Source organism: Patella vulgata, chromosome 6 (genome assembly GCF_932274485.2).
Source record: "Patella vulgata chromosome 6, xgPatVulg1.2, whole genome shotgun sequence".
Classification (NCBI taxonomy): Eukaryota; Metazoa; Mollusca; class Gastropoda; family Patellidae; genus Patella; species Patella vulgata.
Genome location: NC_065884.2, coordinates 24,478,345 through 24,503,034, shown reverse-complemented (window position 1 = coordinate 24,503,034; position 24,690 = coordinate 24,478,345). Strand labels below are relative to the sequence as shown.

At 33.6% G+C, this 24,690-nt stretch overlaps 1 protein-coding gene across 2 annotated transcripts in view; it reads right to left on the bottom strand.

Moving 5' to 3' along the window:
• Nucleotides 1-3,306: 3,306 nt before the first annotated feature.
• Nucleotides 3,307-24,690, bottom strand: part of LOC126823638 (NADPH--cytochrome P450 reductase) — a 30,013-nt gene continuing 8,629 nt past the window's right edge. The window contains exons 2-16 of one of the 2 annotated variants that reach the window (XM_050552595.2): nucleotides 24,144-24,224; nucleotides 21,969-22,148; nucleotides 20,178-20,232; nucleotides 17,930-18,058; nucleotides 16,298-16,447; nucleotides 15,306-15,430; nucleotides 14,764-14,853; nucleotides 13,891-13,989; nucleotides 12,938-13,054; nucleotides 12,398-12,516; nucleotides 11,734-11,909; nucleotides 10,710-10,859; nucleotides 9,696-9,960; nucleotides 8,993-9,221; nucleotides 3,307-7,815 (exon numbers count right to left, since the gene is read on the bottom strand). In XM_050552595.2, coding sequence (XP_050408552.1) covers nucleotides 7,671-7,815; nucleotides 8,993-9,221; nucleotides 9,696-9,960; nucleotides 10,710-10,859; nucleotides 11,734-11,909; nucleotides 12,398-12,516; nucleotides 12,938-13,054; nucleotides 13,891-13,989; nucleotides 14,764-14,853; nucleotides 15,306-15,430; nucleotides 16,298-16,447; nucleotides 17,930-18,058; nucleotides 20,178-20,232; nucleotides 21,969-22,117 — 1,998 coding nt within the window. In that variant the 5' untranslated portion in view covers nucleotides 22,118-22,148; nucleotides 24,144-24,224 and the 3' untranslated portion in view covers nucleotides 3,307-7,670. The remainder of the gene's footprint in view (nucleotides 7,816-8,992; nucleotides 9,222-9,695; nucleotides 9,961-10,709; nucleotides 10,860-11,733; nucleotides 11,910-12,397; nucleotides 12,517-12,937; nucleotides 13,055-13,890; nucleotides 13,990-14,763; nucleotides 14,854-15,305; nucleotides 15,431-16,297; nucleotides 16,448-17,929; nucleotides 18,059-20,177; nucleotides 20,233-21,968; nucleotides 22,149-24,143; nucleotides 24,225-24,690) is intronic. The other variant, XM_050552594.2, reaches the window with a different exon arrangement.

The window sequence follows — 24,690 nt, the reverse complement described above, 5'->3', positions numbered from 1 at the left end:
GTTCAAATCTTTTTGAAGTAGTAAGTGGTCGTCTTGAGATGTTATGGGGATATAAATTACACAGTCGTCCGCAAATAGGCGTATTGTAGAGGAGGATATATTAGACGCAATGTCATTTATAAACAGTAAAAATAGCGTGGGCCCGAGCACCGTGCCTTGTGGGACGCCTGATGTGACATGGGATAGGTTGGATGTTTCGCCGTCTATCACCACTTGTTGTAGGCGTCCTCTGAGGAAGCTACTAACCCATGACAGGGTATTGTTACGAATCCCGTAGTATGACATCTTCTCCGCCAATCTGCGATGTGGTACCTTGTCGAAGGCTTTCGCAAAATCGAGTATCGCCATATTCACCTGTAGGCCTTGATTCATATGTCAGGAGATTTCGTCTGTCGAGAGAAGGAGTTGTGACTCGCATGATCTTTTTGAGCGGAACCCAAACTGGTTTTCATGTAGAATGTTGTTGGTATCAAGGTGGTGCATGATCTGTGAAACTACTATATGTTCTAGCATCTTTGATACTACTGCAGTGAGACTCACTGGTCTATAATTAGCCGGTTTGGTTCTATCACCTTTCTTAAATATTGGGATTATGTTGGCCTGTTTCCAGTCCTTAGGTATTTCATGGGTATCTAAAGATTGCTGATATAGTTCTTGTAAGATAGGTGTTATTTCAATCGAAGTTTCTTTTAATGCTATAATAGGCATCTTATCAGGAACACTTGCCTTCTTCACATTAAGTCGTTTTATACAGTTAGTCACTCCCTTTGCTGTAACTTGAATATTCGGCATTGTTGGATGTGGTGACATTCCTTTGCTGGGTATGTTAATAAGGTCCTCCTCTGTAAATACTGAGCAGAATTGGTCGTTGAGCATCTCAGCTTTCTCTTTCGTGCTGTCTCCAATGCGGCCGTTGCTTTTCAAGGTGCCAATGCTCATGGTGTCTTGTTTCCTTGACTTTATGTACTTATAAAAGTTTTTGCCGGCTTTATCATCTTCTGGTTCAACGAGGTTACTAATGTAGTTATAGTATGATGTATGAAGTTCATTCCTTACTGTTTTCCTGTATTTATTAAATGATTCTTTGTCTTTTTTACTTTGTGAGTTCCTGGCTGTGTTATACAGTTTCTGTTTTTTGCGTATCATACGTTTTATCTTTTGGGTCATCCAAGGTATGTCTGGTTTGCCTTTGATCACCTTCTTTGGAATGTTCTTATCCATGGAGGCGAACAATGCTTGTTTAAAAGTAGTCCAATTGTCTTCAACGGGTTTAGAGTTGGATGTTCGAAGGTATTCTTCCCTAAAGACTGACATATCATGTCGTATGTTGTCCCATTCAGCTTTTTTATATTTATAAACTGTTCTTGGTGCCTTTTTATTTATAACTGGTTGGTCGTCACGGATAGAATGTCATGGTCACTTAGACCAAAAGGTGGGCATGTAATATATCTCTGGATAAGGCTTGGGTGGCTGGTGAATAATAGGTCCAGAATTCGACCTTGACGCCAAAACGCACTATGATACACGATTCGTGTACCAATGGTAAAATGTTTATTCTGTCTTAAATATTGGATATCAGAAGCCTATCTTTTCCTGGTAAGATCACAACATCAATGTTGATTTGAATTGACAAATAATTCTTATTTTCAACGTGTATGACTTTGGATGATATTGAGTTAGATACTTAGCTACTTTAAGACTTCCATTAACACAACTTTATTTGCAACAAGAAGCAATCTTTAGTCATTACGATCTGTCCGATAAAAAAAAATACATATCCATTTGCAGCACCTAAAAATTTAATAATGCAAGATGTAGTGCTGCTTTAAGATAAAGCAAAATCTAAAGGGAGTCCGGCTTTATAATAATATACATATCACTGTAACCAACATCTTTAACTCTGTTATCCTTCCGCCTCTAAAACATGAATATTTACAAAAACCAGACACATAAATGTTAATCAAAACACTCTTCTTCAATTTTAAAGATAGGTTGCCAGGCAACAAAACATACGCCCACAGCAGCTAAATCGTCCGATCGGTCGTCAAGCCTTGTCGCATATTTATTCCTTTGTAGGTAATTGGGGCCCTTTACAAGACAGTTCCATACAGATCAGATTATAAATTTTGTCGTTTGAGGGTTTACAAGGTTCTACAAACTGAAACAAGGTTCTCAACTCTGGAAGTAATCCACAGAAATTGTTGAAATTTGACAGGCTTTTTCGTTTTACTAATTTAAATAATGCATATAAATTTCATACAGATCAAATGATCACTTTTGTCATTCAAACGTTCACAATCGCCATAACTCGAGAAATTATTGACGGAAATTACTGAAATTCAATAGACCTGTTTCACAAATTTAAATGATGCATATAAATTTCATACATATCGGATAATAACTATTATCAATCGAGCATTAACAAGGTTTAACAAAATGAAACAAGGGCAATAACTCTAGAAGTAATTATTGTAAATTGCTGAAATGCAATAGGCTTTTTCGTTTCACTAATTTAAATCATGCATATAAATTTCACAAACATTGGGTGACAACCTTTTGCGTTAGAGTGTTCACAAGGATCAATAACGTGAAACTAGGGCCAAAACTCTAGACGTAATAAAGTTCAATAGGCTTCTTCGTTTCAGTAATCTAAATAATGCATATAAATTTCAGAAAGATCCGATGATAACTTTTGGCGTTAGAGCGTTCACAAGGTTCAATAAAGTGAAACAAGGGCCATAACTCTAGACGTAATAAACGGAGATTGCTGAAATTGAATAGGCTTCTTCGTTTCGCTAATTTAAATAATGCATGTAAATTTCAGAAAGATCGGATGATAACTTTTGGAGTTAGAGCGTTCACAAGGTTCAATAAAGTGAAACAAGGGCCATAACTCTAGACATAATAAATAGAAATTGTTGAAATTCAATAGGCTTCTTCGTTTCACTAACTTAAATATTGCATATAAATTTCACAAAGATCGTATGTTAACTTTTGGCATTAGAGTGTTCACAAGGTTCAACAAAGTGAAACAAGGGCCATAACTCTAGACGTAATAAACGGAAATTATTGAAATTAAATATGCTTCTTCATCTCACTAATGTAAACAACATATATCAATTTTAAAACAATTGGATAATAACTTTTGGCGTTAGAGCGTTCACAAGAAATTGTGGACGATGGACAGACCGACGGACGGGGGCGACGGCAATATACGTCCACATTTCAATGTGGGCGTATAAAAATTAAAAGAGACTAATAATTTACACACCGAATGATGTTGGGAATTTAATAATTAAGAAGAAATGGTTGTTACAGGATTTATTACAAATAACTTACATGTATTTCATAGTTGTGTTTATAATAACATATACTAATATAATAGTTATACATTTGTTCAGCTTACAAATATTTATTACTCTAGGAATTTAAATCACTTATTTATATCACTAAAATAATCAATATATACTATTCAAAAAAAGTAGGGGATATTTGATTTTGGGGGCATAATACTAAAATATGCAAATGACTACGAAAAAAGTCACTATAGAACCTAACAGAAGAAACATTTCCAGTTACATGTGACGCCCAAACGCACCAATAGCTACCGCATGGAATGCAGGTGATGCTTGGGGTCATCATGGGGGTCCAACCCAAGATTTGCACGACTCTGACTTTGAATGTTACAGTCATTGTGGCATTGAATTCCAGGGTGGAAACATCAGTTTAATTGTTTTAGTGACCAGAAAACAAATTTTGATATGCGTCGGCTTACCCAAAATGAAAGGTTACGTGCCCTTGGCATGCTACAGATCGGCACAATACAGGCGGTTGTGGCGCGGACGATGAATGTTTCTCAGTCTGTCATAAGCAGGCTATGGTCCAGATACCACGATACACAATCTGTACAGGACAGACCACGCTCAGGTCGACCAAGGGCGACAACTCAAGCCCAGGATCGATTTATCAAAACCATGGCCTTGAGAAATCGTGTCATCACAGCAAATCAGATCAGCGCTCGTCTTCAAACAGACACTGGTGTGAGAGTGAGTGGCCAGACGATTCGGAATCGACTGCATAGGGGTCACCTTCGCGCCCGACGTCCTCGCGTGATCCCTTGTTTGAGAGATCATCACATTCAGGCAAGACGTCGTTGGTGTAGGGATCGTCAACACTGGGATAATCGACGCTGGAGCAATGTGATGTTTTCAGATGAGTCAAGGTTCACTGTTGATTTTTTGGACAGACGTAGGAGGGTGTGGCGTCGTCGAAACGAGCGCTTCCAAGACGTTAACGTCATCAGACATGATCGATTTGGGGGTGGTTCTGTTATGGTGTGGGGAGGCATCACTGTTGCTGGAAGAACGGCTTTACATGTTGTTGCAGGGCGTGTTACAGGCCAGTACTACCGGGACAACATCTTGGCAGTCCATGTTGTGCCGTTCGCTCGACGTCATGGACGTCGTTTCATCTTCCAGGATGACAACGCAAGATGTCACAGGGCCAGGATCGTTACAGGTTACCTCCAACAACAGAACATCACCACATTACCTTGGCCAGCACTGAGTCCCGACCTCTCCCCCATCGAGCATGTCTGGGACATGCTTGGACAGAGGTTACGTCAACGTCAACAACGTCCTGCCAATGTCCAAGAACTTGCTGCTGCGTTGCAACAGGAATGGGACAATCTGGACCAAAATGACCTTAGACGTCTCATTAGGAGTATGCCACGTCGGATCAATGCTTGTTTGGCAAACAGAGGAGGATTTACCCGTTACTGACTTGGTTGTGATGCTGTGGTAACTTTGCTGTTTGACCCCGGGTATCATTTTACCCTTATAATGGTCAGTCTGTGCCTTACTTAGTCTAACGATCATTTGGAATAAATCGATGAATGTGAACTTCATTTCATTTTGTCATTTGTTTCTTCGTCAGTTTCATTAGGTGACTTTAATAACACTTAAAAATCAAATATCCCCTACTTTTTTTGAATAGTATATATATATAACTCATGTAGGAGATTAATGGTTGTATTGTCTTGTAGCTAACGGCTTCGTTCCATTGTCTGTGTTGTATTTGTGTACTGTTTACTTTGTTTTATTGAGCAGTAAGCCAAAACACAGCACGACTGTTTGACATTGCAATGTTTCAGTCATCCTAGCATACAAATGCCAACAAACCCAACTTTATACCAGGGGAGTTGCTTAGTGTCATACATATATATTATAATTAAATACATAATTAAAATCTAATAAATAATACATTACTGGCAGATAGGTTTTTCTGTATTGTGGTAGTTTTTTGTGGTGATAAGAGGGTCCAACCATCTCCACAAATAGAGTTATATTTCCCTTGTATTTGGAATCTACCACTGAGCACACATGTTTATTGATCACATTTACTATAATGTAAAGTTCAATATACAATGTCAATAGGTAAATGAAATACTATATATATATGTCTGTACTCTGTAGTACAAAAATAATTTCTATATGGTAGGTAGTGGGAAAAAACAAAATTTAATGAGTGAATGCATTCTTAACCCAACCCAAAACACTCTCGGAAGAGAGCTCTCTGAAGAGAGAAATTGACTGATTTTAAGTGTAATCAGAAAGTCCTTGTCATTGTGATACTATTTATACATGTATATGTGCTGAACAATAACAAACCTATTACAATACTTCATTAACAATCATATATATAATCTCTACATAAATATCAGATTTCTATTTAACAAAATTAAGGAATATTAATATGTAAACAAATGGAGAGTGAAATCGATACAGCAAAGCTTTGTGAGAAACCCAATAAATATGTTGATGATTAGAAACACATATATTCTCAATGGACCCAGTATAAATATTACATTATAACAATATAATAAGAATCCTTTTAATCTGGCACTTGAGGATACATAATAACCTCAAACTGTATATTATGTGCATTTTATAATAACAATATTTAGCAGCTTAGTTTTAGCCATGACCCCTGAGGATAATGGATTCAAAACCAAACCATTAAAATGATGGTTACAATTAGAATGTATAAATTCATTATTTTATCGTAATTCACAGTATTTCAAGGCACACAAGGAATAAATCGTTTGAAGTTTAATCAATTTAACTTTATCATAATAACCTTCTAAAAATAATGAATAATGAATGACTAATAATAATATAGCATTTTATAAATATTTCAGTATCTTTAAAATGCATACATATACGAATTTTATCTTTAAAAATAAAACTGTACATATAATTTACACTGTATCACGTTGTCCAAAATATAAAAAATGATGAAACATTGCAATGCTGCAAGGCAATCAAAATTAGCCCACTAGCAAATTTTTTAAGTGAGGCAGTGATTGCATCAAGAGGATGTTACTCAGTTAAGAAGTAAATAATCCCCCTCAAAAAGTCTCAGATGTTGAATGTGTACAAACAATGCATGACTGTGAAATTTAATAGGGTTCATCTTTGCCTCGAGAAACCCAGCATATTTAAATTAAAAATCCAAAAATTTTAGACTTGTAGAATGTAGAGTGTGTAGAAGGAATCAGTGACAGGAGCAATAACTCCATATGGACAATCAAACAAGCGTCACGACCAGATAATTTCGCATAAAATGTGGATTATAAATATCTAATTTCAGTTGAAATTAATTTTTATTATTGATTTATGAAAGAATATTCTTTTTTATAAAAGCACAAAATTGCACAATTACAACAACAATTAATGACTTTAACATTTACAACACTAAAATTATTACACAATTCTTAATCAATTTTATGTACAATGTCATAATCTTTGGATAATCTATCAAACATGTCAATCATAATAAACTTGTTAAAACATATTTCAAAATGTTATCAGTATTTGAATGAGCAGTGTATAATAGTCAGCAAATCTTGACTATATTAATTAAGTCATTAGTCTATAAGCATATATATTACATGAAGAATGAACATATTTTTCAACGGTCTAAGCCAAGAGTTGTCCTTCTTAGAACAACTTTTGACCACCAAGCAGATTAATAAGAAAATCTTCCTGAATTAGAGCTAGCCTTGTGAGATATCTTGTTTTCAGTAAAATGAAGGATGCCCAAAGTAGGATTTAGGTCATTTCAATTATCTAACACGGACAATTGTTGACTTAGAACATTGAAAAATACCTTCATCTTTCATGTAATATAAATACTTTATAGACTAATGACTTAAGTAACAGTATCACATATTATCGTTCCATCATTCAATTGTATGTGAAACATTAATGCCATTTACAACATAGAGGTACAAGATGTATTCATTAGTCTGGTTGCTGTACAACAGTAGTACATTAAACACCATTTCATTTTACAAGTTTGATCATTCTGCTGATATATTTCTGAATACAATTTTCTTAAACTGTCATATATTTGTTTAAATTCTGTTCATATTAAAAATCTACATAAATATAAATATTGAATTCAGGAGAACAGCAGCGTACTTAGAAAACTTCTTTACGTAATTGAAGTAAAAGAACAAAAATGGAATCAATTACAATAATCTTCTAGGAAATTTAACAATGAAGACCAGATTTCAAATATTGAATTAATGGATGTACATGAAATATTTCTGATGTATGTTTGTTGAATAATGACAAAATTTGTAAATTCCTAAAATTATTAAATCCTCAACTCCATACATCACAAGAGTAGCGTCCCTTTGATTGTAGTTTTTTTATGTACTCGGCAGCTTTAGTAGCATCAAGATTACCCTGTTCTATCACACTTCTCTCTAACATATCATGTACTTCTCGTGCCATATTTCTAGCATCCCTAAAATACATTAAATGTTGCATAAAATTAGTGGCCGAGACAACACCGGATGAATCACACATACTCTTGAGCTCACTAGTAGATTATATTCTAATGATGATCAACATTAACAAAACTACGTATTTCAGTTCACTAAAAAATTCAATTAATGGAAATACCTAATGATTAACCAATCCCCAATGACGTGAATTTTTAGCAACCTGTATATTCTGTTTATTTTCTTTTCGGATATATTTAAAATGTAAATCCTGATGCTACAACATTTGAATGTAATAACTGACTTACTGTGCACTTATTAAAATGATGACTACACTCCATAAAAGCAGTGTAGTGTGCTTATTTTGAAAGAAAGTTTTTCATGTAACCGCAACAATTTTTCAGTTGATTCTCTTAACTCTTAACTGACCCAAGGCGACTTTTGTCGACACCTATAACGTTACCGTTAAGTACCCACGGCGACTTTTGTCGACAAAACCGGTTAGCCGAATGCAACGTTCCTAGCGTAATGAGAGTTATTTCCCTTATGAACAGACGACTTTATCTCATTTGTTTACTTCCTGTTTGACATTTTGACAGTTAAAAATCTTACTGTTTCTCCTTGAAAAATTATAATAAAACGGTGATATGTCTAGACCTATTCGGCAACGTTCACCTAATGACGAATTACCATCCTTATTGAATGACAGTGATTCAGATTTTATCTGTAGTGTAGATTTTTACAGTTTTGCGTTAGGCCTAGAACGTGATAGAAGTAGGCTTAGTTAATCAACAAATTTCTATTACGGTACTTAAATAAGCTTAAATTAAAAGAGATTCATGATGAATAATTTTTAGTTCACAACAGCTGAACAAAAAAAACAAAAAAAGAAATAACCATTATATACATGGATTTTGCATGAAATGTCTAAATTAATTTTTTGTATAAATTTATATTTATGAAAATGGCATTAAATTTAGATTATTTCATCCATTTACATTAAGGGTCCATCTACAGTTGTTTATTAATGATATGACTTTAAAATGCATATCTATATTTTAATACTATTGACCATTATGACGTGGGTTTTTATGATGTTATGACGTCAAACCTCTGGGTCGTTTAAGAGTTAATGAAGTTACCTGTAGTCTAGTTAAAACAACTTCACACATGAAATAAACATAGAGACTGTATACTCACCCACAAACATAAATATGGCCTCCATTTTCTAAAAGTCTCCAGATTTCTTCCTTGTTTTTATTCAGTAGATGTTGTACGTAAACTTTTTCTTTCTGGTCCCGGGAAAAGGCAATGTGTAATTTGGTCAAACTTCCATCTTTAAGGTACTGATTGATTTCATCTTCATAAATAAAATCTTGTGCCTTATAACGACATCCGAAATATAGAATAGTTTCGCCTACTGGTTTACCTGAAATATCAAATTTGAAATGAAATGAAATGAAATGAAATGGGGTTTAAAGTCCTACTGTTCTGCTAATGAAGACGGGCATACGCCATACAGTGTGCTATGAGGGAAATTTTGTCAGGGCAGCGGCACTATCGCCTACTCTTATATCGAATTCTAACTGCCAAGGGATCTTTTACGTGCATTCCAATGTATACACGGGACCTCGGTTTTTCGTCCCATCCGAAGGACTAGACATCTGTCCTTGTCAGGCCATATCAAATTTGAAATGCATATGTACCACATAAGGGAGAAGTAATATGTATTGGTGTTATTATGGCAATCAATTATAAAAATACTTTCAATTTAAACTAATGATTTTTCCCCTGTATAAGCTCATAACATATGTTTATTTCCACCAGGATAAATACAAATTTGATATATAAATTGACCTATTTATGTGGTCTAAAAACTAAATAGAATGGCTGTACAATATACCTTCTTTTTTCAGGAAATCACGTTCTTGAAGGAATCCTCTAAAGGGAGCTAATCCAGTTCCGGGTCCAATCATTAAAACAGGTGTACTTGGTTTAAACGGAAGACGGAACTGAGATTTTCTAACAAAGATAGGGACAGTATATTTTTTGCCGTCTGTGATAGGTTTATCAGCCAGCCATTTTGTAGCCACACCTTTAACCGAACGCCCAGTTCTTGTTGTGTATGATATTAATACGGCTGTTATATGAATGCTTGTTGGATGAATCTGTAAGAATTTTAAATAATTAAATTAAGTATATATTGTAAATAATGTCAAGTTAAAGGATACAGAAGAAATGAAATGTGGTTTAACGTCCTACTTTTTTGCACCAATTGGGCTAATGAAAATCGGCATACGCCATACAGGGTGCTATGAATGAAATTTTGCCCTGACATCGACGCTATGGCCTACTCTTATTTCGTATTCTGTCAAGGTTTCATTTACATACACGTCAAAGTGTGTATCGGACCTCGATTTTTAAACAATCCGAACGACTAGACACTGTTCCTTGCTAGAATTTAGAAGCCTCAGTTTTTATACAATCTGAACTAGACACTGTTCCTTGCTAGAATTTAGAAGAACAGAGGTAAATTCAGCCTTTCTAAGAGAGCCTTCATGAGTCAACCATTGGCTAGAGCACATGAAGGCATCACTACATGGTTAAGGGGTATTAAGGGGTATAGCCTTGGTAGGGGACCATTTATATTAAAAGAAGTATATTATAACTGCAAAGAAAGTTAACATAGTAAATTTTTAATATAAAATCTATATCCACAGATATATAAAAGTTGAATACATTGACCAATAGATTTATTTATTTGGATCGAGCAATTCCCTTGCTCAGTAGTTTTTAGTAGGCTGTGACCAGGAATATACAATATTATTTTTAAGAAGCTTTATTTTCAAAGTGCTAAAAGAGGATGATGAAATTTCTAGATTGATCGATACAATGAAATGATACAATGAAATATTACCTTCGGTGAAGATGAAATGGAATAATAACGAGCCTGTAACCTTGGTAACATTTCACAAATATGATCCATAGGTGGTTTAAGAGATTTTAAATCATCTAGAATAGCCAATATATTTCTGTGATCTTTTACTATCCAATCGTTATACTTATCCTGTATATACAACATAAATACAAAATTATACACAAATCAAATAATATGAATTGTTTAAAACCACTGATAGTCATTTGATGGATTGTAAATCCCTTTCAAACTACAATATTGTGCAAGTAGAATCTCAAAAAAAATCTGGTTCAAATCTTTGTAGAATTTACAAAGATCTAGTCAATTGAAACATTCAGCCATTCCTGTAGATGAAATAATCAAGCCAGTGCCACTAATAAATGGTGGGTAAAATCTTTTGATTAGCATTTTTCATCCGATTTAATCCAAACCTGGAAATAATCTAAAGTTTATAGAATTTGGTTTACTTGATGTGTAATTTTGATTACTGATGAGAGATTTGAAGGATTTCAATTATAACATTACTATTTTCACAGCAGAACACAAAATAGATTACATATCAACACTGGCTTAATCTACAGATATCAAGAGTTATAGTAATTTTAAATTTATGTCAGAAATCATCTCCATTGATATTTCTGTAAAAAAACTGAGTTGTCTCCCTTTTGTGTACCTGTATGTCGAAAATTTAGCCAGTTCTTTTACTGTAAGAAGAGCTTCAATAAGTAGATGGTGAAAATAGCATGTTCATTTCCTTATCTTGGAACTTAAGTTTACTTTGAGAAGAGATAACTGTTGATTCGCAACAACTGTTGTATATAGGATTTCAATTTCAATTTGTATGATTGTGTATTCAGTAACTATCTGATAAAGCTGAATACGTTATTATAAACAATCAAAATCTTTTCACTTTCATGTTTTAAAATTTTGACGATGTTATTGTATTATTCTAATGCTTTTCCATAATGTTTGTTAAGTTAAAATTTGTATCAATTACGAAAATAAAACTATAAAAGTTGTCTACCTTTCCATCAGAAGATGTCATGGACATAAGGAATTCCTTTTCTTTAGGATCTTCCGCATATTCTGCCAGTTCTCGTAGAATATGTGTACGTGGTGGACTCTGTATGTCTAAGTAATGCGTTAAAGCTGTACGATAACTAGTTGGGTTAGGAAATGGATGTTTCTTACTTGCTTCTTCTGTAAAATAAAAAACAGTTTGTTATTTCAAACAATAGTTCAAATTCTAACAATAATCAGAAAAGCAGGGGCAACAACTAGCTATTCCAATACTACCTATTCATGAAAAATTACGGACATAACAATTCAGGGTGATCAAGACTATCTCTTGCTTAGTAGCAAGTTTTGGGACGATTGGTCACAGAGTGATTGTAGCCTAAACAAAACTCTCATACCTTTTCGTGATTTGTTACAACTTTAGTAGCTATAATTCCTTGGTTTGAAAGACGAATATGGTATGAAAACAAATATAGGTTATTAATTTTTTTAATCAGTTCACATGAGCAACCGAACTGTGACTGTATAATCGAGTAACCGATTTAATATTAGCAATCAGTTCATTTTTTAAAAATCTATAATAAGAGTATGTCACAGTAGTATAACATGATTTCACAGATTTTACTCACTCTGGCTTACAGTTGGGTTTAAATATAAGAACTAGATCTTACCATCAACATTAGTAAGTGTAATAACTGTATCTAGATCTGTCTCAAGTCGTTTACCAATTCTCTCCACAATATCTGGATCATTCATTGGATAAACAGCAACATGGTCTCCAGATTCATATCTGCAAAAAAATAATATATACCGGTAAGTAATTTGAATGCAATTGAAATGGATCTACTCATACCATTAAATTTCATAATTGTATGAACAAATTAAAGAATCCCCGCTCAACAGTAGCACAACAGACTTGGTAGAAGTGAAAATTAAACAATCTTCACTTCTACCAAGTCTGTTGTTGTACTGTTCAGCAGGAATTCTTTAAGCTATTTTATTTACGCCTGCGTTGCACCGGTATCTTTCTTGATCCAGTATCCATGCAGATGTATCAGCCTGTCCAGCTATAGTAACCTTGCTAAGGGAGTGTTGCCGTCCCTCTTCTCGTATCCAATTGTATGAACATTGAGAAACCTATACTTCTTTATATTCAAGAAATCTTTTTCAGTTAAAACTGTATAATTAGAAAATATATTTTTTTTTTCTACCTTATTTTGGATCCTGAGATATCTAATTCTATGTGCATACAGGATCGATCACCTCCCTTATGTAATTCTCTATTGGCAATTATAGGAGCCAGGAATGGATTCTTAGCATCATATGGCCTGAAATATAACATACAAAAGAGATTGCTTACATTATTCAAACCAGATTAAGGCATATTCAGTTCTCATAATTACTGCAAAATAAATTCATCAATATTTCATTCATTATTTTGGCTTTAAATTTAAACAAAACAAAAAATATTTCTGAGAATTCGAACAACAGAGTGGTACTCTAAACAATATTTGATGTAATGCATCAAGTCTAAATGTCCATGTCCATTAACCACTACTACTGAAAGTAGATAACATCTTCTTAGTAAACCAAATATTACATCAGTAATTTGTCTCATTATCCAGTCCTAGATCACAATGAGACAAAACAATCTCTTAATGTCTGTGTTCACTTGTTTGTTCGGTATGAGTTCTTCCAAATCCACTGTGGGGGGTAACGGTGGCTAAGTTGGTAAGACGCTGGCTCGCTAGCTTAGAGGTTGGGTGTATTCGATCCTTGCATTGGCCGAGAAAGTGCATCCAGATTTTCCAGCTTGGTTCACCCTTGTCATTGATACAGGATGGAGGGCCTGACAAGGACAGCTGTCTAGTCGTTCGGATGGAACAAAAAACCGTGGTCCTGTGTATATATTGGCGTGCACTTAAAAGATCCCTTGACAGTTGAAATTCGATATAAGAGTAGGCCGTAGTGCCGCTGTCCGGGCAAAATTTCCCTCATAGCACACTGTATGGAGTATGCCCGTCTTCATTAGCCCAGTTCAGAGCAGAACAGTAGGATGCTAAACCCCATTTCATTTCATTTCCTAATCCACTGTAAAATACCAGAATATATTATCAGAATAAACAAAGTGGGTTTTAAAGTAATTGTATTGTATATTACTTACGGTTTTTGTAGATTAAATGAACCTAATCTGCTGATTTCACCATGGTAAATCTTTTCTGCAGGTAAATCTTCATTAACTTGTAGAGAATATTGTCTTATACTGAAATATAATTATAGTACAAAAATATTATAAATTATTATCAATATTCTGTTCAGATCTTCCACCATCATTCTTAAAATGCTGAATAGTAAATGCATGGTAGGAGGACAACCCAACACACAATAATAAACAGAAAACTAGTGACACCTGTTAGAAAATATATGTACATCACATGTAAGAAAAGCAATCCTAGACTCATATCTGTACAATATGGACTTTACTTCACGTGTAGGTTTTTAAATAATTTTAAATCATATTCAAAAAGCATGGTTCACAAAATGTACTACACAAATTATCATTCAGTAGTATTCTGTTTTAGAATTAGAATGCTTGTGAAGTGGAGATACTGAGAATGAAGCTAGTTACCATAATCATTTAAATATCTTACATTAAAGATACATTATGGAAGATTAGATAAAGAGCTGGCAGAATGTAAAGGGAATTTGCTGAAAATTTCAGTCAAATTGATCTACTCTGAACCAAGATTTTAGCGATTGAATTTTCGGCCTAGCCTTGATCATCGTTACTAAAGTCGGTACGATAAAATACATAGTCTCAATAATCCATTTCATGATTAAATCATGAATGGAAGTCGAACAGCAAATTGGAACCTAATCCAATAAACATCGCAGGCTAGCGATGACACCGAGAGTTGATTATGGTCTGGATAAGTTAATTAATGTCTATTTAATAATTTAGATAGCATTTCAGGCCTAAAGAAAGACCTGTAATTGGCAGATTTAGCTCTTGCATAATGTATGTTTAATATATTACCTGCTGTCATCACCAGTAGCTTGTACACCAAAATGTTCACAAACGATTGGCCAAAATTTTTCTCTCCATGATACAAAATCTTCTTCAATACTGTCAATAATAAATAAACCCTGGCTACAATAATTGTAAACACATACGTCATGTAGCATGTGTCTTGACAGATTATCTTTCATAAGGAAGCATGATAGCACGTTATCTTTGTGTTTAATGTAGCTAATGTTAGTGGCTTGACTGCTAGATCAGGGCAAGCCAATGTACTGTGTAAGTTTTTCAAATATGAAAAGAAATGAAATGGAATTAATGCGTCGTGTGATTTGGGGTCTAACATACAATTAATGTTATTTGCTACGGTCATGTTAGGGAGACTAACATACACTTAATGTTATATATTACGGTCGTGCTACAGTTATTTTAATTCGGACTGTCAATTCATCCCATTCAAATAACTAGTCAACACAGTCACATGGGCACTACTCCAGAATACTAAAAGCTTGTACGGTTCTTCATGGTCAACACTGAGATTTCATTGACAAGTTACTTACTTAGAATCATCATCACCTAATCCCACTTCAATAAGTCTAGTGGCTCCTAATTCTTCTAATCTTTTATCAACAAATTTTCCCATAGCATTAAAATGTTCATAAGTTTTATTTCCTAATGCAAACACCTGTAATAATAATACAAAAACAGTAAAAACACTGATATTATAAACCCTTAGTTTAACTATCTTAATGTTCTTGACTGAAATAACATAGGCATCACTGTATTTGAACTGTTTTTTATCAATTGTAGGTTATTAACTTGTGTTAGAAACTCTGTTAGTCACTTGCGGAATACTTATCCCTTGCAAACTACAAAACTATGAAAGTTGAATCCCTAATAGAAATATCGATCAGTCATTCACAAAGATAAGATGAATTGAAAATTTGATAACATTAGGCATCTCTAGCAGACGAAATAAACAGGATATGATCAAAAGAAACCAATTCCACTTACAATCTTTTGATGGGCATCTTTTTACTTGGATTGAATCCAATCCAGCAGATTATCTACCATTGACTTTCTGATTTTTTTTTCTTAATTAAATGTTAAATAATCAATTTAGTGTTTACATTTTAGTGTGGTTTAAGACAAGTCATATATCCCGGTCTTGTCTGCTTGTCTTACAAATTGACTGCAATAGCTTGGGATCTACTAGTCTATTTATATGTTGTACAACCCCATTTTCAAACATGGCTACAATCGACCTATGCCATATAACTATAAAATTAAACAGCCTGTACAGATTAGAGAAAAACATGTAGATGCCAAGATGTTATAGAATAGAATACACTGTCATCAAATGTATTCTTTATTTTGTTGATTAATTAGAACAAGTAGAACAATAAAGTTAATTGTTATGCAAGACTCATATAAAATGACGAGAATAGGTCTATTTGTTTGATCTTCGAAAATATATATATTGCGAAGTTTCTGTGCTTTATTATCAACTGTGCTTTATGATGTGGAAGACCTACATATATATACAACTTACAGCATATTTAATTCCATCTAATTCGGTTCCACCACCTTGTAAATAATCATAGAATTCCTGGGCATTATCTGTAGGATCACCTTCACCATATGTCGCTAAACAAAATATAACTAGCGAATTTTCTATTTCGGTTAACTGTGATAAGTCTTCCTGTAAAGATACATTAATTATTTTTTTTTTAAAATACAACACAGAGAACAGAACGGTTGTATATGTGGATTGCATAATGCTTATTTTTCACAACAAAGAATTATCAAAAATTGTTATCTGAAACAGAAAAGTCACAACTCAGACAGTCACAGTGTTTCCAAGAATCAGAAATGGATTATAATTAATTTCATGATTAAATGAAAACTGTATAAAATAGCTGCAATATTGTGACAGATTATATAATGGAACTATTTCTATAATGTATGTGACCTGTGCTGGTAAAATGAGTCACAATGAGTAAATTTTGAAAATCGAGTTATTGTCACATTCTCCATATCAATACATTCAAAATGGTGTATGGTTCGTTTAAATCGGGCAAAAATTGACTGAGCTGTCTCTGTATGAAGCTGACCAAGTCAGGAAAGTAAGTTTTTAGAAAAAGCTAGTTAAAACATGTCAGAATGTTCCGAAACAAAATCACATAGCAACCATGGCATTAATTTGATATTTTATTGTAATATTATCTTCTGTAAGTTTTCAAGGGTTCTGATGTCTAAAATCGTGGTAAAAATTTGATCCTACAATTTCCGCAAAAATGGATAATAATTTTATATAAAAAAATGTTTATATGTTTTTTCCGCCAACTGGAATAATTATCTCATACAATGCACTCTTTTTGTAACAAAACCATTGGCATATTCACATTTCTTATGATAGTGTTATAATTTCCTATATTATAACACTGGTGAGAATAATTTCGGTTAATCTCATCAATTAATTAGCTACTTGTTAGGAGATTAAGATTATTGATTGGGTAATCAAGTTTAGTTTCTTAATCATCATAGAAGTCCCCACAGCGGTACATGTGTTCTGTTATTAAAAATAAAGTTTTGCGTGTACAATTATGTCTATTGATATTTTCAAGGATTGGCCGGATGTTCCACTTCGAGCAGAGTAAAAAAAAAAAAATATTTGGTTCTCTTAAAATAATGGCCAAATAAAGGCGTTTTAAAATGTTTTATTGCTATTCTGATCTTTTGGATCGATATATAGTATATTTTTTATTAGACTTTGAGCATTCCGATTCATTTTGCCAGCATGGGTCATATATATGTGTTGTTCTCTAATTATGAAAATCAGATTAGATCAGTGGCTGGGACTGTTTGAGTAATATGTGACTATTATTGTCCATGTTCATTTAATTCTTCCAGCTTCTAACATATCACTATTGATCAGATAATAATATAGTTGCCGTGGGCTATATAAATAAATGTTTTACTCCGGGCTATATAAACCAATGTGTTACTATGTAACTTTAGTCCTAGATAACTACTATTTACTACATTTGAATTGAGAGAACAGGAGATGAGGAATCCACTATAACTGTTCAGATATTGAAAACATTAATAGTACTACCTTATTAATATATATGTGGTTACATTTATTATACACTGAATAATGAGATAATATAAATATACCCACCATATCACATTCCTCTGGATCAGCCACCATACCTTTCATACCATATCTTGTAGCATCTTTAGCTAAACGTGTAGCAAATTCTTCAGCTGTACCAGTCTGTGATCCATAAAATACTACCACATTACGATTCTATATAAAATATTTCAAATAATACAATAAATATATATGATAAAAATAAAGAGATGGTTCATTTTTACACCATATTATACTTTGGTTACCTCATATCCGCTATTATCTATCCCTGTAGTCTTCTCTAATCGTAGTACTAGACACATTTTTAAAATGTATGTTTATTAAATTTGTTCAAATGAGAATACTAACACAAAAGGTCAATATTGAAAAATATAGTTGATATTAGAATATTTTTGGCCCTGCGAAATTTTAAAAGTCATTCTGAATATTTCTACAAAGGAATAATATAAATATTTTTTCCGTGAGTGAGGTTAGAGACGACAGACCTTGTGAATTTTCCTATAGAAAGCTATTGCAACTGAGCATTGCATCCCGTCACTATTGACTACATGGATGCATAAACATGTTCAATTGCGTTGCTTGGGGATGTACTAATAGTAATAGCACCAACAATAAATCAGGAAGCTTCTGTCATTTTTTTCAAATTTCCATGCGAGGCAACACGCAGAAAGGTCTTTGCTTGCAGCATTTTGAGTTATCTGCTTATGAACGTGATCCTGCTCGATTGAAGGAACTGGGATATGAAAACCTAAGAGCAAAACTCAAACCAGATGCCATGCCCACCTTATTCCTGAGGAAAACGTTGTTTACTTTGACAGTGCAAATGTGACTCGACGCGCTTACAGGAAGCAATGTGAAACCGAGGTAGGTACTAAGTTAGGTTAATCGGCCTTGGCTTAAGTACTAATGTCTACTGACCAGTGAAATTTTAATATTATTATTATAATATATATTGATCAAGATATAGCAGTTATGTTATCTTTATATGTTAAAACTGTGCATAGTTCTATGGTGAAACCGACACACTTTCAAAATGTGGCAATATAAATGACTGGTGTAACCATAGCAACGACATGTAAACAGCACAGGAGTCTAGGTAGTCTAAATACTAATCTAAATTATAATTTATAATTTCCCTTTTTCGAAGCTATTTTTGCGTCAGTAGTAAGTGTAGGCCTATGTACATGTAGATGATTTTGCAGGTAATTATAGTTAGTCCTAGATGTTAGGAAGTCTGTCAGATTTAACTAGATAAACAAGTGTGATGGAAATTTTTTTCAGCGATAGGCGGGATAGGCCTATTCAATTGTTGCACAAAGAAAGGCTAGGGCATATAATACTATATTACTCTATGACTAGGGTAAACGTATTGGAATTAATAGTTATTTTCTGATATATTTTCGCCGATGAAGCGTGAACATCAATAAATAAAGCGAAAAGTTATCAAGAATCGAAGGACTGTGATAGGAAGACAAGGTACTCTGACCTTATCCGAACACAGCCTGCAGCGATTATTCTTCTTTGCTAGAAATGGTAGAATGTTCACAACCATCACCGTCACCATTGTTGCTCACATTTCTAATTGGCTCGTACTGATAGGTAAGAACATTGAACATTTGGGGCGAAATTAATGTCTGACAAGCAGCCACTTTCTGCCGATGCCATATTGAAATATAGACATCGACTGTTACACAAGTGTTCACGTGATTTAGCTTCAGCTAATTAAATGTCGGGTGTTTCCGTAATTGCGGAAATGTGAAAGTGTTTTTTAACGTTATTTATTACTAAATCTTTTTTTATTTAAAAAAATAATTCTGAAATGTGTTACACAATGAACTAAGTAAATGATAAAATTAAACTTAACCCTTTATGTGGGGTAACATTAACGACTATGGAGTAATGCATGTTGCAATAGTCGCCTACGTAGGGCTGGGCAAAGTAGCCCCAACCTATGGATATCGACTTCAGCAAAGTCTTGCATGAGGAGCACTACATGAAATAATTTAAAAATATGGCAAAGTAACCCCGTTTAAACTAAATACAAATTGGCTTTTGCATGGTGTTCATTTTCTGAAATTAATCTGATTTTCGTTAAGAATATTTTGTACAATTAAGAACTATATTTACATGGAATTTTAAGACGTACAAGTAAGTTGTAACTCAACACAATTGTCAATCAAAATAAAAGCTAACTTGAAATGTTGGCTATCTGATCAAAAAGCTTATTTTGATAAAGAGCCAAGAATTTAATTAAAATATAAACACTGGTACTTACTGTATTCTTCATTTTATTTATAAAACCTGAACTGCTTCCTCTCTCTACCACAGGTCTAGAAATAAAATCAACAATGTCTTTAAAATAAAACGCCCCATAATTCATCAGGGTATTTTGAAATATATATTTTTTAAAATAAAAATAGTTGATTTTACAGGGAGTATAATGGAAGAGAGTAGACAATCTAGGTTCCATTTCATTGTTTCTTTCTCAGGAGGTATTTTCATCCCATTTTGGTGTCCAAATGGTTTATATTTTCAAATATATATACATGTATATATATACCATTATTATAAATTAACACATGGTTAAAGAATAACTGCAGGATTTTTAAAGGTTTTGACAGTAGAGCCCAAATTGAGATAGTCAATTAATATTCATATTCTGTTACATTTAAGTTAATTTCATTAATGTCTTTTTACGCATACCATATTTTATGACTCATGTAACATTTTCTTACAGCTATTAAAAGATATAACATTTTTGTAAAGATACCAAATACTATAGTATGATGACAAACAGGAGATAAAATAGTCTTCAAGGGGGAACGAGGTAATTTGTGGGATTATCATGAAGTCTCAAGAATTGGTACAATGCATAATGAATCTGGTATGAATAAGACTTAATAAAACAAGCCAACAGTGAGGCTGATGTCCCCCACCAAAATTTGAAAATAAATAGATGACACATATTAATTAATCAAACTGACTATCTATACTTAGTCTAAGCATAAAATGTTCATGATCAAACTCAAAGTTTCGATGGTAGTGAGGCTATACACTAAGCTCCATCACTCTCCATCAGTTAGAATCAAAGTTATCTTGTCCCAAAGCATCGCCCAATGAAATTGCTTAGCTCTGCTTTGCTTTAGCGGGAAATGTTAATCATTGAACTCAGTCAGGACATTCACCTAATGAACATGTACATCAAGTTTAAACATTCTACCTCAATTAAGAATTGTTATGTTCCAAAGTCTTGATTTATTAAACTGCTTATCGCTGCTTAACCCAAGCAGAAAATTCTCACCTTTGAACTTAACGTATTGATATAATGAATTCATAGTATGGATTCCATACTCAGAGTTTCATCGCTCTCACCCATTTAGAACCAAAGTTATCGTGTTCCATGGTCGCAACCAAACAATTGCTTATCTCTGATTAGCCCAACTGGAAAATGCACATGATCAAACTCTGTCAAGGCATTCACTTAAAAGACACCTAGTTTGAATATTCTACCTCAATTAGAAGGAGAGTTATTGTGTTGCAAAGTCTTGGCCAATCAAACTGCTTATCGCTTTGCTTATTCTGAGCAGAAAATGCTCATTATCAAACATCCAGGTACTGATGTAATTATACACCAAGTTGCATCACTCTCACTTAATCAGAACTAAATCTATCATGTCCCAACAAAGCATGAACCAATCAAATTGCTTATCTCTGCTTACTCTAAGCAGAAAAGGCTCATCTTTGAACTCCATCAAGGCATTCACCTAATAAACACCTACACCAAGTTTGAAATTCTAGCTCAATTAGAAGGAGAGTTATTGTGTCCCAAAAAGTCTGACAGACAGACAGATGGACAAACAGACAGACAGACCCATATTAATAGTCCCAAGTTATAGTACATGTAGTTATAGTGTACGTGAGTGTGTTTTTTTAGAGGAAATTAACATAAATAATTCTATCCCAACAGTGTTTGGATTAATGCCACTTTACATGAGATCATTCTGGAAACCTATCCCTATGAAATATACCATTGATATCTTTTTAAAACAATCCTACATGTACTTACGTAACGGTTAACTTTTTGAATGTGGGTTGATCTTGCTTTTTGTTCCTGAAGAAAAACCAGTACATAGCAAAACCACCTGCTGCTGATAGAACAAAAAAATCTATCATGGAGAAATATCCCCCAGCACCTGCTCCTGGTGCAGAACTCATTTTGTTAAACTTCTGGTTTCAAAATTAACACCTGAAAAATATTAACATTTGTATTAAGAACCTCAATGATAATTACTAATTTTAATTATAATTTATCATTATTGGTATTTAATGGTAAAAATTTAAACAGTAAAATTCAGTACTATATACATGTGTACATGTACTTAATGGCAATCCAATTCAAAATTCATAAAAACAAAGCGATAGATTAGTGTAATATCATAGACTCGGCCAAAAAAAAACATACCACAATAAATAGATGTACCCACAGTAAAATCAAGACTAAGCACAAATGATGGAGTAAAAATCCAAAATTTCTAAGTATAATTTGATGGTAGTTTGAATGCCTGCAAGTTAAATATTCAATTAATAAGCATGAATATTATTTTAAATTATATTGTATTATTCTTGTACATATACATGTATTAACGTGCAGTTCTTTCACTGACATTTTCCTGTTTAGATACATGTAATATCAAAATTTGATAGGAGTTATGGTGTCTCAGTGAGTAAGACTATGCTTTATTATAGCACACTGCATGGCATGTCTGTCTTCATTATCCCAGTTGGTACAGAACAGTAAGACGTTAATCCCATTTCATTTCATCTACTATTGAACCATCGATAAGAAGGACAGATAATTATTTCTCGTCTTAAAATCTAAGATTAATTACTAGATGTATCCATCTCTTAATGGCTAATCAAGATTTTATATAGTGGTACTGGTATATTAAAAGATATATTTCCATAAGTCGAGTTCATAAATAAATACATGTACATCAAGTTTGATCCAACAAGAAAATATATATTTGTTCCCCTAAGCATATCTTACAAGATACTTCAGTTCTACAGATACTAGTATCAAGACAGGGGCCATTAGGAGGTGATGCTAGCTAAGTCTGGAAGTCGGGTGTTCGATCCCTGCATTGGCTGAGAAAGTTCATCCAGATTTTCCGGCATGGTTCCCTGGCCCCCCCCCCTCAGTGATGCTGGACAGAGGACCTGACAAGGACAGATGTCTAGTCCTTCAGATGGGATGAAAAACCGAGGTCCCATGTATACATTGGCATGCGCGTAAAAGATCCCTTGACAGTTGGAATTCGATATAAGAGTAGGATGTTGTGCCGCTGTCCAGGCAAAATTTCCCTCATAGCACACTGTATGGCATATGCCCGTATTCGTTAGCCCAGTTCGGAGCAGAACAGTAGGACATTTCATTTCAGGGGCCATTATGCATGACACCTCATTCTAATTGAAAATAATTAGAGATTTGTCTACTTATAATGTGGACAACATCACGGTCAAATATATTACCTAATTATACTGGAGGAACAGATCTTTAAATATTAAATATGTTAAGATAAGAAATGAAGTAAATTATTTTTTTTCTAATGGATAGAAAACTACTTAAATAGCCCTTTGAAACACAGATAATACAATAGAATTTAAAACAGTAAGTGAAATAACACATGACCTGTACATACATGTACAGATGTATAAAAACAAAATGAGAACCCATATACCGGTACATAAATGAACAAATGCCATATAGATAATTAGAAAATAACTATTGTGAACCTTTGAACTTTACAAACCAATAACAGTTTTTCACACATGACATCATTATGAACTGAATTGATAATACATAATACTATATATGTTATAGCTGTTATATCTTTTGTGATTGTGCACCCACCTACATTGCTACCTAGTACAGACGTACCAGTACTATGAACTAGAAACATACCATGATATCATGGCAATCATCTTGGAATTGTGACTTCATATTACCGTACATGTAAAAATAGGAGTCTCGATCAATTGATGCACAATTGTCCATTGTATTCAGACTTTTTTGTTAAGAGTGTCACCCCAAGAACAAAATCACCACAAGATTATCAAGTATATAGAACCAGTTACTGGCTCAAACTTTATAATACAACTATTCCTTACATAATTAGCTGTCCCTTAACTAATCTATATGAATTAGGTTAAAAAACTAAGAAATATATCTAATTTAACTCACAAAAGATAAGTTTAACTTGAAACTCAAATCCAACTCATGGCATATTATTGCTATCCCAAGTCTCACAAGCATATATATATTCTGAAAACAAGATTGCGTAAACAAGTTAAAAAAAATGATTTAATTTCTGAACGAATTTCACCAGAGTCCCATAATATGACCTATACACACTTCTCAGTCTGATCAAATGATATACAGGATAGTCAACCTATAATGTCTAAGCCTATTCACTGAAATATCTGAGGCAGAAAAGGAGAGAAAGGAGGTCATTATGTACTTATGTTGTCCGAATTGGCAGAGTAAACAGTTGAAAATAATATGCTCAACAGCTCATGTACATGTAGGCCTAATATCAAAATTTACATTTTCTACAGATACACTTACGGCATGCATGTACCATAAGGACACAGTATGTATGCACTTATCAACCTTTATTTAAAGTAACAGTGCATGATTTGCATTTTTCGGAAAATATTAAATTTCTCATGGCTTAATCTACACTAATATGTACTTACATGTAGATGGATTATTTAAAGTAGCTAAGAAG